Source organism: Tamandua tetradactyla, chromosome 19 (assembly GCF_023851605.1).
Source record: "Tamandua tetradactyla isolate mTamTet1 chromosome 19, mTamTet1.pri, whole genome shotgun sequence".
NCBI lineage: Eukaryota > Metazoa > Chordata > Mammalia > Pilosa > Myrmecophagidae > Tamandua > Tamandua tetradactyla.
In genome coordinates, this window is record NC_135345.1 from 40,207,869 (window position 1) to 40,221,516 (window position 13,648).

The window sequence follows — 13,648 nt, forward strand, 5'->3', positions numbered from 1 at the left end:
AATTGTTTGTATCTAACCTGGTCATTCCTAGAAATCTCGGGTATTTGTATGGTGCCTGAGACTCAGAGTTTGACTCTGAAGCTATGAAAGTCAGCAGTGCCCCATACAGGAAACTGCTTAAAAAGTAGAGGAAGGGATCAGACCTCAACTGGAGCTATGAAGAAAGCTGATCTGGATGGGCCTGGGGTAGATCAGAATACAGGATAAAGGATGGTATAGTCCATATTTTAGAACTTTGGCTTCTGTGTGAAACCAAGGGGAGAGATTTTTATTTGGTGCAAAATTTATATTTTGGCTGGCGCATTGCCTCATTTGAATTGTATGGTTGGTTTGGTTAAACACCATAAGTGACTGGAATCTTGACTAGGGCGAGAGATTTTGTTGGTTTGTCCAGGTTAGTGTAATGCCCCAATATATCCCAGAGTAATTTGGGCAGTGAATACAGTATTTGCAGAGTCCCCTTGGGGGTCTAGGGAGAAAAGAGGAAATATTCAACTTTCCCATTTAGAGAATTTCTGATATTCACACAAGCAGTGGGGACAACCAGGACGGTGGACCAAGGCTTCGGTCTTGGGATTTGCCCCTATGAAACTTATTCATGCATAAGTTATTTCCTACTTAGGATTGTGCCTAGGTGCCACCCCCAGAGCCTCTTTTGTTGTTCGGATGTGGCATCTCTCTCTAAACCAACTCAGCAGGTGAACTCACTGCCCTCCCTGCTGCATGGGGCATGACTCCCAGAAGTGTAAATCTCCCTGGCAACATGAGACAGGACTCCCGGGATGAGCTGAGACCAGTATCATGGGGTTGGGAGGACTTCTTGACCAAAAGGGGGAACAGAAAGATGAAACAAAATAAGCTCTCATTGGCAGGGAGATTTCGAGTGGAGTCGAGACGTTACCCTGGAGGTTATTCTTATGCATTATGTAAACATCCCTTTTTAGTTTATGGTGTATTGGAGTGGCTGGAGGGAAGCACCTGAAACTGTTGAACTGTGTTCCATAGCCTTGATTCTTGAAGACAATTGTATAACAATATAACTTTTACAATGTAACTGTATGATTATGGAAAACCTTGTACCTGATGCTACTTTCATCCAGGATGAGTAAAAAAATATGGATAAAAAATAAATAAATAATAGAGGGGATAAGGGGTAAAATAAATCGGGCAGGTGGAAATACTAGGGGTCAATGAGAGGGAGGAATAAGAGGTATGGGATGTCTGGGTGTTTTCTTTTTTTAATTTCTTTTTCAGGAGTGACATAAATAAATGTTATAAAAAATTATCATGATGATGAATACACAAATATATTATGACATTGTGAGCCACTGATTGCACACCATGTATGGACTCTTATGTGTGCAAAGATGTGTCAATAAAAATATATTTTTAAAAATTCTAACAGCCTTCTTTGCCAAAATGCAAAAGCTAATCATCACATTTTTATAGCAGGGTAAGGGCCTTCTTTACACTTGATAAAGAAGAATTAAGAGGGAGGTCTCATACTTCCCAATTTTAAAACTTATTAGAAAGCTACATTAATTGAAATGGCATGGTACTGGAACAAGAACAGACCAATGCAAAGTGTAATAATAAGGAAAACTCTGTTTAGTGACAGAGTTAGTATGGGAACTCTGAACTTCCTGTATGATTTCTCTCCAAACCTACAAATTCTCTAATAATATATATATATTATATAAAATTTAAAGAGAGAGTACACACTGGGTGGGTCAATGGCTAGACTTGCACAGATTAGCTTTAATTAATTCACTTAACATCTCCAAGCTTTTCTGGGCTATTTTGTAAAACATTATATTAAATTTGGTACATAAATATTCAATATAAAAATGCATATATATATATATATCTGATCCTCCGGCTTCACATATATATAATATATAAATCTCTCTCTCTATAAACACATATATATGTATACACAAAAACACACATTCAGGCATTGAGCTCTCTGTCCAGCTAAATAAGTTAGTTCAATTTATTTTTCCACAGTTCAATAGGAAAACCAGAAAGATCAAGTACCCACTGTGTTCTTAAAGTATAGATCCTGAGTCCTCTCAGGGCACATGCACTGTTTGCTCAATCTGTAAACACATAATTATTTAACTTGCCTTCTAAAGTAACACCACACCCTGGATATGATGCAAAACCCAGCATTACAAGATAAGCTCTGTCTCAAGTTTCTGCTCGTTATAGTGCCTGAAGTATTTGCTCATATGCTCAGGGACTGAAGCAGAAGTAAACAGTCTGGCCAGTATTATAGGGACACCTGTCTTACAAAACCGACTTTCCTATATTGTGAAAGCAGTGAATGAAGCTCAACAGGACTTCTATAAGAATGCCGATTCATCCTACATCCCCTTGGTGAAACAGGACTTCAACCCTATCAACCTCCCTCCCTACCCCGCCCTGTCAGTCTGCACCTACTTTCCTCAGGTATCAGATTCAAACTCCCAGGCATGAGTCTCAGCTGCCGCACTTCACCTCCTGCTTGTCTTCTGTCTGCACCCCCTTTCAGCTAAGTCAGCCTCGCCTTCTCTTGATTTGTGCTGCTCTCAGTTCTTCCACGAGACCTTGGCACATTGCATTTGAATAACCTGCACTAATGGCTCTGTTTTTTTTCCAAACTTTTTTTATTGCTACATATAACATATATACAAAAATAAATAAATTTCAAAGTACGTAGTAATATGTAGTTATAGTATTTTTATCCTTAAAACTCCATAATATCACTTATTTCATGAATTCTTCTCTAATTAAACAAAGGACAATGTCACATGACAAAATGCTCCAGCACAGCTTTTAACCAGGGTTTGATTTTTGACACACGTTCATCTGCCCCCACCCTTGAGATGCAATACAGCTGAATGGTTAAAAACAAAAACGTGGTTGCCAGGTGGCCAGGTTTGGGATCCTTGATCCACCACTCACTAACTGTGCCTCAATTTCATTATGTGCAAAATCTATCTATCATCTGTTTAATCTATCTCTATGTATATATATCTGTACATACATATATATGCCTGTGTGTGTGTGTGTGTGTATGTAAATATAAACCAACTTGCTTAGAATAGTGCCTGGTATGCAGTAAATGCTATATACAGACTTGCGTGCATAATAAATGTGATAATAAATGGCAGTTCCTATCTGCCTCAGTGTTTGGGAGATAACAGGGAGTGATAGGGCTGCTACAGTGAACTGGTAAGGGAATGCCTAGAATGGCTGTGACTGCTTTGCATTGACCAACTGTCCTATTAAAGAATTTGGAACTAGTGTGACCAGCTTTTCACATTTTCAAGAGAGAGCAAAAGTCCATATATGGATTTTAAATTGTTAGTTCACACTTGGAAACATAATGTTTAGGCTAAAGAAATGTCTAGAGGTGGATTTAGCCTGTAAGGCCCCATTTTTGTGACTTCTGACATTTGTGAATCCATAATATGTATATGATTTTATTTTTCTGTATTTATCTTCTATACTTTCTCAATTCAATATCCTGGGAGCCAGCAGGAAGTACACAGAAGTACTCAATTAAAGCCAGCTGGGCAATGAACTGGTTAGTTAATAAATAGGCACCGATGGAACTTTTCTAAAAGAAAACCACAAGAAACTTAGTGTCACTCACATTTAATGCCCTCTCCCAAAGTGCTTCTCGAGTTCGGGTCAACAAGCCAGATCCTGGAGGTGCAAATATGAATAATGTGCACTCCCTGATTTTGAGGAACTTACAGACTTGTGGGGACACAGAAATGTAGGTAACTGTCATGTTTACAAAACACATTGACATGTATTATCTCATTTTATATCCATGAGAACCCCGTGCAGCTGGTACTGTGCATTTTTATACTCCATGCATAGAAGAGAAAATGAGGAACACAGAAGTTAAATGACTTGTCCAAGATCACTTTATTAGTGAGTGGAGTGTGATAAGAACCCAGTTTTGCTGACTTCAAATCCAGGGATCTTTCTGATGCACTCTAAGGTTCTAGCACGTTTATGCATGTTTCCCATTGCCTGTGATACTGGAGAAATCAGGCTTAGTAGGAGGGTCAACATCCAGTGAGTGAGAAGGAGGCATTGCTAGCATCATGTAAGGCAAGCTTTGAAAGTACCTATAGATGGCTAGTGGCATTTTTTTTCTTTTTGGTAATTATAATTTTCCCTTTACCAAAGAAAATGCAAGGCCACTTTCAGTGAAATATAATGCCATAAAAGAGTCGAAAGAACAAGGTAATGAAGGGAAATCGATATGATAGATTTGTTCCAGAAAATCTAGGTTAAAAATAGGTAGTACATGGGGACCCAAATATTAGCTCTGAACTTCCTGAGTGACAATGCAAGCTGGGAAATGACAGAGTTCTTGTCGTCTAAACAGGCATACTGATTTGAAGTTTAGTGTATACTTTGCTCTCTAATTTCTGAATCACATAAAAATCAGTATTTCTATGGGAAAAATATAGCATTTTACACAAAATAAAGCTGATTAGTTATGTTTGTGTATAGTCTGTGGTTGATCAGAAAATTTGGAAATCTGTGACAAATATATTGACTAGTCCATGGTTGCCAATATTAGTGGTTTGGCATGTTTTGCTAGGGAAAATTGGCACCTAATTGAGAAGGCTTGTGTAGCAGAGTATGGGTACTGTAATGTGGGGAAGAGGATGATTCTGGTTCTTAGCTGGGTGAACTATGGCCAAAATGGCACATTAAACACAAGATGATATTCTACAGTTGCAAGAACATCAGTCATTCACTCATTCACCAAACAGTTACTGAGTATACACAGAGGTTCATGCCTTGTCCTTAGAAATGGAGACACAGCAGTGAACAAAACAGACCAAAAAAAAAAAAAACGCTGCCTTCACAAAACTCTCCTCTAGTATAAACACAGTATGTCATCCAAATTAAAGAATGAATTTATGTATTGTTTAAGAACAAGCTGGAGTTCCTCACAGATATATTGCCATTGAGTCAGTTGTCCCAGAAAGGCTATAGCCCTGTTACTGCAAACCTTGAAACAGACACTTGGCTTCATAATACTTCAGAGATTTTGTCACAAAATTACCTAGAGAGGGAGTAGCAAACACCAAGCCTATATGCAGTACCTCAAGCCCTGGCTCCCACCTTTTTAAGCTTGGGAGGGATGGAGAGTGGCTTAGTCTCCTGCCACAGAAGTAGCCTACAAGCACCTCCATTAGCTTAATGAAATGGTTCTCTTCTGTTCTAGAAATAGCTTTAAGAAGCAACTGAGAGGATGGGGGTGGAGGTTTCAGTAGTCACAGAAGTATTAGCCAAGGAAATAAATAAATAAATAAATAAACAATGTTTCTAAGAGTCATAAGCATTTATTCAACCAATATTTATTAAATACTTACTACATATGCAAAAGGCATGGTGCAAAGGCATGGTGCCAGGGCGGGGAATATGAAGGTATGGCTCCTGCTCTTACATTCTAGAAAGAGAATAAGACACTGAGTAACTAATTAATCATTTATTTAAAAGTAGGACAACTACATGGATGAAGAAATAATGCAGCATGTAAGAACTGTAACAGGGAAAAGTAACCTAGTGCCAAAGACATCAGAAATTGCTTTATACAAACAACCCCACTCACCTTTCTCTCTTCTCTCCCTCTCTCTCTCTGTCACACACATACACACACACACCACAGGCACAGTTATGTAATTATGCAACTACTTCTTCCTCTTTCAATGGTAAGGGTGCTATGCCTTCTGGTTTTTAAGCCAATAGATTACAACCTTGCTGAATTCCATTCCTGCTCTGAACTACGGTGCAGACCGGTCTGGAGGCAAAAAGGAATGCCTAAACAGATATCTTCTAGATCTTTGACTTTATAGTGATGTTGTCCCTATTGATGCTTTACTAGAATATTCATACCTTAAATAAGAACTAGCAGGAGGGTAAAGGGCATGAAATGAGACTGATAGCTTTCTATAGGATTTTATGCTGATTTATAGTGATTGTCTCAAGTATTAAAATTAAGCTAAATTACGTAAAAACAGAAGACTTAAAAGCACAAACTGAAAAATGTAAAGGGCAGTGTGATGGTGGCTCAGTGGCAGAATTCTCGCCTGCCATGCCGGAGACCCGGGTTCGATTCCTGGTGCCTGCCCATGCAAAAAAAAAGTTAAAATCAAAATGTAGAGTATACATATACTGAATTTTGATTGGTTATCAAATTATGTTAATTATAATGTCAAATTGGAAAAATTATAAAGAAATACAAGTATGGAACACTATTTGGACAAAGTATTAGGCTAGGCAGATCTTAATCACTCTTCAGTTAAAAAGTAATTTTACTTGTGGTAGATAAAAATTAGAAAATGAAGATAAGTACATAGAAGAAAATAAAAATACAAGATTTTAGTAACTAAAGAAACTTCCATTTTATGAATATATCAGAATGTATTTACTCAACCCCCTATTACTGGGCACTTATGTTCTTTCCAATCTTTGTTAACACAAACACTGTTTTAATGAATACAATTATACATAGGTTTCTGCACAAAGCGCTGATTATTTTCTTATGATAAACTCTTAGAGGTGGAAATTTTAAGTTAGACCATATTTAGATGTTAAAGTCAAAATTGAAGCAATAGCCAAATTCCAAGTCACTCCACATTTTTTTAAGGTGCTTGCAAAAATGTACAAGCTTAGTAGGCATACACAAATGGAAAGAGAACAGCCTTCATTTCCACACAAAAGTCAACAATTGCATTGCATATATACAATTTCAGGGCTCTGACATTTCTTAAAACCTCACCAAACATCAACAGACAATACCATATGGTTATAGATGCTTCTCAGAGCAAGACTGTCTCCGATTGTAATACAACAAATGTTTTAACTGTTTGTTTCATTTCTGAATTAAAAATGCTGAACAGAAAACCAATCACACCAAACATGCTTAATATTTTTAAATGAACACAGTCATGTGCATGCAACAGCAGAAGGATTCTGGACCGAAAACATTTCTTGCTTCCTTTGGCCATCAGTAAAACCTGTCATTTCACTGGGTCTCAATTCTGAGGAGAAAGGCAATAGATTTGGGGCTTCCAGACATTTCAGATTTAATAGACTAATAAAACTAAAACCACAAATCAAGAAGGAACTATCAACTAATATAGGGTTGCTAAAGAAATAAAAATATTTTAAAGAAAATACACCATCCACTAACACATCATTTATAAATGAAATAGGCATTTTAGTGTGAAAATAGGAGGAGGGAGACATAATCTCTGAATAAAAAAGCATTGTTTAAATGGAATACATTTAACCTGATAAAAAAGAAACTCACTCCCTTGCCTGCATTTTTCTCATTTTGCCTTGGAGTATAAAAACTGTCACATACTTATGCTAGTCGTCCATTGACTCTTGATTGAAAACAACTCCTCTAACTAAATCCTAAATTCTTCCCTGCTCCAAAGTGCTGGGATTTTGTGATTCCAAAATTTAATTTTAATTAAAGGAAAAAGTAATGTGCAAAGAATTTAACATGTGGTCTCTCGTACCTCCCGGAGGATGACTGTGAGTGAAACCCATAAAGGGGGTGGCAAGTACCAGAGCCATTTGCCATCTGACAGATACGTAATGAGGGCCACCTGTGGCCATGCACTTGGCTGATGCATCTGTCAGGATTCTCCAGAGAAGCAGAACCAAGAGGAGGAAATTTACTTCAAGGAACTGGCTCATGTGATGGGGGCAAGTCTGAGTTTCATAGAACAGGCCAGCAAGCTGGAAGCTCAGGCAGGAGTTGATGCTGCAGTCTTGAGGCAGAGTTTCTTTTTCTTTAGGAAACTTCAGTTTTTCCTCCTAAGTCATTCAGCTGATTAAATGGAGCCCAGATTATTGCAGATAATCTCCTTTACTTCAAGTCAATCACATCAACAAAATACCTTCACAGCAACATCTAGTACACTAGCAGTAATTTAATCTGGGTCCTAAAGTTTAGCCAAGTTGACAATCAGCGCATAAGGCTAACAGTGACAGCTCTGAATGGGGACACGAAGACCCAAAGCACAGCTTCTCCCTCAGCATGTCCTCACCTAAAAGGAGACAGGAGACCTAAATAAACTCACAGAAAGGCCTAACAAGTGATCTACTTGATTCAGGAGCTATGCCTGGGGTACTTGGGAGCATTTAGGAGTTGTACCCTAAATGGGTCCACTCTGAGATGGAGTCATAAGGTGGGAAAAGTGATACTTAGACTGGGTCTTAAAGGACAAGTATAAGGCAGCTTATGGGTGTCATTATAGGAAATGAGCAACCCGTGTAAAACTAACATGTATCAGAAATCGTGGAGAATCTGGGAACTCTATGTCCTAGGTGTAGTGTATTTCAGGGAGGACAGTGTATGAGGCAGAGGTTTGCTGAAGACATTGGAGAGGCAGGTGAGTAGTAACCAGGTCAAGCAGAACCTACAGTGCCAAATGAAGGAGTTTGGACTTGACTCCAAAAATACTTTGGGAAGTAACTGAAATATTTTAATCAGAGGAGATGGAGGCAGTTATCCTCTCCCCTATCTCAAATTTTAAAATAGAGCTTTATAGATGAAAGAATCTTCAGATCAGAACTCCTATGTTATCTTTACTTTTTAAGACTGAAGATAAAACAGTATAAAACAGGAGGGTATAGTTTTATTAAAACAAACTCAAACAATATAGAAATGCATAAAAGAAAAGGGGAAATTTTAGCTGCTCCAATCCCCATACCCAAACCCAGACTCACAAGAGTTAATCACTATTATAAGTTTGACAAAAATCCATGTATATTTTTCATAAGTATATACAAATACATACAAGAGCACTTATATATTACACAGATATATATTTTATGAGTTCTCTAATAGAGAATGGATTTTGCTACATATACTGGTCTACAACTTACCTTTTTTCACTTAATGTATTGTCATTACAGGTTGAGCTTGTTCTTTTGACTGCATAGTATTCCAAAATATGGTATGGGTATGTTTCAAATTTTATTTAACAATTTCTTCACCAGGGGTCATTTAGGTGGTTCCCAATTTTCTAGCCATTGATGCAATGAAAATCCTTGACTATTTGCACAACTATGTTTGTTTTTCTAAAGGACAGTTTCTTAGGGTTAGAATTGCTAGGTTAAAGAATCAATGCTTTTAAATTTTTGAAAGCTGCTGCCAAACAGCTCTCTAAAAAGTTGTACCATCTTACACTCATTTACAGTATGAGTGCCTATTTCCCCCAACACCAGCTAAAGCTGAATATTATCAATTCTTTGATAATACTTTGTAATCATAGAAGAAAAATGTTATCACAAGGTTGGTTTGATAGCATTTTTTGATATCATGAGATTGACATATGTTCATATGTTTATTGCCTATATCTAATTTTTTTATATAAATTATCTTTTTACAAACTCTATAGGTCAGGGTAGGAACCCTGGGATTCCAGGGTCTCAGAAATATGATATGAAATATGATATGAGGATTTTTCTCAGGATAGGGCTCAAGAAATGTTAAGAACCATCAATCTTAAATGTTGTAGCCTGAGAGGCAGATGTGGAAAGAAAGAAGCTGGTGTAGAAGGAAGGATGAGAACAGGGTTCTGTGATTAATTATATTTATGTGTGTACACACACATACACACATCTTTTATTATCTCACCCTCATCTACACAAGGCCTTCCCAATGACACTTCCTCATTTCACTCCCCAGAAGACCTACGAATCACAGGGGGCCTACTAGATTCAATTGTAAATTAGGTTAAGGTCATTAATATTTTTATAAATATCACAAAGCAATGCAAGATGCTTATGGGTTAGAGAAACCTTCAAAAACTTTATATTGACAAGCTGTAATCCATTTAATTTGAAATCACAAAGCAGAATTAACTTCAGTTTTATCCCTTAAATATTTTTCTAACCTGTCCACATCTCCTCATCTCTACCCCATCACATAATTCCAAGCAACCATCACATCATGCTTCTGACCACCGTAGCACCCTCTGGCCTCCCCACATCCTCTCTGTCATATACCCAACCCACCGTCCATGCTTTAACCAGAGCTACCTCTCCATTTCAGCATCCTCCGGCTTACAACCCTCCCAAGGTTCGCCTTTTACTCATGGGATAAACAGCCAGCCCCTTCATGCGTGTGTCCACCTGTACCTACCTGACCTAGCTTCACCTACCTCTTCTTATATTCTAAGCCCCTCCCCCGACCCTGGCTCTAGCCATACCTGGAACACGGGCATTCTCTCTCCCACTCTGTGCCCAGAATTGTAATTCTGTTTCTTCTGCCTGAACGCTCTCCCTCCATGCCTCAACTTCATTGAGTGAACTTGTACTCAGCTTAAAAAATCATTCCCCTGACCTCCCAGAGGAAGTCCTATGACTCTCTTTCACACTTTCATAGCACCTTCTACTTTTTTCCCTTAGCATTTATCCCAACTTTGCCATTATATAGTTGATTAACACCTGCTTCGCCTTTGGTAGGAGAGCTCTGTAAAGGTAGGCATAGAATATGTTTTGTTCTTTTCTGAAATCCTATCATCCAGGGCAGGGCTGATACAGAGCAGGTGATCAATAAATACTGTCGGAAGAGGGAGGCAGGGATGAGGAGAGAGAGAGAGAAAGGATGCTATTACAAATGTTCCCTTTTCAGGCCTTTATTTTCCACTGCACATTTCCTTAAAATCTGTGATGATGCTAATTATATCCTGGATATGGAAATTTGCTAAACCATTCAGTAATTCTTTCATGCATAAATTATTCATTCATTCCCACTACTTACCAGGAACCTACTATTTATGTACAGGGCACTTTTCCAGGAGGTGGGGGATACCACAGTGAACACAACAGAATAATTCTTTCCAATTTGAGTTTAATACTCCGGGAGGAGGACATAGATAGTGAGCATAAAAGGTAAGTCATCTTACTGAGTATATTTAGAAGGTGAAAATGCTATGGAAAAAAAACAAAGCAGGGTAAAGGGGATGAGAAGAGGGGACTAGCACCACACACTTTATGTTTAAAAAGTTAGGTTGCGGAGACCCAACTACAAGGGCTATAAGTACTCTCATGAAATTTAAAACTCAAAAAATCCTTTTTAAAATACATTTGAGAGAACACAGCAGAAATAGGATGCTACATATGAACCCCAGGAGTAAAATATGGTGTATACCTGCAAGTGAACCCCGAAGGGCAGCTCCTCTCATTATCTGAGCCCAGCAACACCCTTCCTCAAGAACTTCAAATGTTTAAAAGCTACTCTTTTCCTTTGAACCTTCTCCACCTCAGCAAAATTGGTGACTCTCTCTTTCATGCTCCTATGACCTTTTTTTTTTAACATGGGCAGGCACCAGGAAACGAACCGGGTCTTGGGCATGACAGGCAAGAACTCTGCCACTGAGCTATCATTGCCTTCCTATGACCTTTTGATCGTCTCTCTAGCCTATCACATACCTCTCCCTGTCAGAAGGGATTTATTTTGTATGTGTCAGCCCCACTAAAATACAGGAACTTCTCAAGGGCGGAACCAAGCACCCAATATCTGATCATTTCTATCACTTTGGAATAGAGAACATGCTTGAAGTAATTCATAAATGAGTGAATGAAAGCATGGATGATGAATGAATGACTAGAACAAGTTAGAGTGAGAGTAGCTGTGCCAATTAGAATGCATCTTGTCCTGGCCACCTGAGTTCCCTAGAAATTCTCCATATTTGCATATGCTAATCATCAGAACTTCTGATGGAATATCAAAATGGTCAGATAATTATTCGTTAGAGGGAACCAAACTGCTTGGGTATGGACCCATTAATGGGTTATGAAATCAATTTAACAGTTCCTCAAAAACATTTTTAACTAACTAGGACACCTCTTTTGTTGTTCAGATGTGGCCTCTCTCTCTTTAAGCCAGTTTAGCAAGTGAACTCATTGCCCTTTCCCCTACATGACTCCCAGGGGTATAAATATCCCTGGCAACATGGGACAGAATTCCAAGGATGAGGCGGGACCCAGCATCGTGGGATTGGGGAGGTCTTCTTGACCAAAAGGGGGAAGAGAGAGATGAGACAAAAATAAACTTCCAGTGGCTGAGGGATTTCAAACAGATTCGAGAGGTTATCCTGGAGATTATTCTTATGCATATATAAATATTCTTTTTTAGTTTATGGTGTATTGGAATGGTTGGAGAGAAGTACCTGAAACTGCTGAGCTGTGTTCTAATGGCCTTGATTCTTGAAGATAATTGTATAATGATATAGCTTTACAATGTGACTATGTGATTGTGAAAACCTTGTGTCTGATGCTCCTTTGATTCAAGGTATGGACAGATGTTTAAAAAACAAGGATAAAAATAAATGGATGATAGTGGGGGATAAGGGGTAAAAAAATTGGGTAGATTGAAATACTAGAGGTCTATGAGAGGGAGGAGTAAGAGGTATAGTATGTATGAGTTTTTTTTTTTTATTTCTTTTTCTGGAGTGATGCAAATGTTTTAAAGATAATCATGATGATGAATACACAACCATGTGATGATTTTGTGATCCATTGATTGTATACCATGTATAGACTACATGTTCATGAAGATTTCTTAATTAAAATACTTTTTAAAAATGGAAACAATAACTAGAGTACATTGTAAAAGAACAGAATGCATTAAAATTAATAAGGTTAAGGAGTTTTATGACATATGGCCTGATTTTCCTGAACAATCCATTTACTCCTATTATCCCAGCATAGTTATTACTTTCAAAAGTTTCCCAGTTTGTAGAATAAATTTAGCAATCACCATTGTGCTGGTTTGAAATGATATATGTACCCTAGAAAAGCCGTGTTTAAATCCTAATCCCATTTTGTAAAGGCAGCTGTTTCTTCTAATCCCTATTCAGTATTGTATGTTTGAAAGTGTAATTAGATCATCTCCCTGGAGATGTGACTTAATCAAGAGTGGTTGTTAAACTGGATTAGGTGGAGGTGTGTCTCCACCCATTTGGGTGGGTCTTGATTAGTTTACTGGACTCCTATAATTCATTTAGAAGATTTACAGATTCAGAGAGAGCAGAGGAGAATGACATAGCCACTAGAAGTAGAGTCTACCAGCCAGTGACCTTTGGAGGTAAAGAAAGAAAATGCCTCCCGAGGAGTTTCATGAAATAGGAAGCCAGGAGAAGAAGCTAGCAGATGCCACCATATAATGCCATGTGCCATTCCAGATGAGAGAGGAACCTTGACTGTGTTTGCCATGGGCCTTTCCACTTGAGAGAGAAACCCTGAACTTCATCAGCCTTCTGGAACCAAGGTATCTTTCCCTGGATGCCTTTGATTGGACATTTCTATAGACCTGTTTTAATTGGGACATTTTCTTGGCCTTAGAACTATAAACTCGCATCTTATTAAATTCCCCTTTTTAAAAGCTGTTCCGTTTCTGGTATATTGCATTCCGGCAGCTAGCAAACTAGAACAACCATCATTAAACATATGTACCGGTTTGTGAAGTTAAGTGTATTTCTTACTGTGGAAAATGGTCAAAAAAAGTTTGAAAAACACTCCTACAGAGAGGTTCAAACTTCTGGGACTGTGAAGAAGCAGCATAGAAGAAGAGCTAGAGAGAGGCAGAAGGAAGGAAAAAGTA

The 13,648-nt window shown here is 38.2% G+C and overlaps 1 protein-coding gene across 6 annotated transcripts in view; it reads right to left on the reverse strand.

Moving 5' to 3' along the window:
* The window catches only part of LOC143663134 (uncharacterized), a 67,877-nt gene that overhangs the window by 23,729 nt on the left and 30,500 nt on the right, over positions 1 to 13,648 (reverse strand). For 4 of the 6 annotated variants that reach the window (XR_013165822.1, XM_077136596.1, XM_077136594.1 and 1 more), the window contains exon 3: positions 5,391 to 5,467. The exons of the other annotated variants lie outside the window; for them this stretch is intronic. Coding sequence is in view for 3 of the 4 variants with exons in the window: in XM_077136596.1 (XP_076992711.1) it covers positions 5,391 to 5,467 (77 nt within the window). In the remaining variant the exon portion in view is untranslated. The remainder of the gene's footprint in view (positions 1 to 5,390; positions 5,468 to 13,648) is intronic. 6 annotated transcript variants of the gene reach the window in all.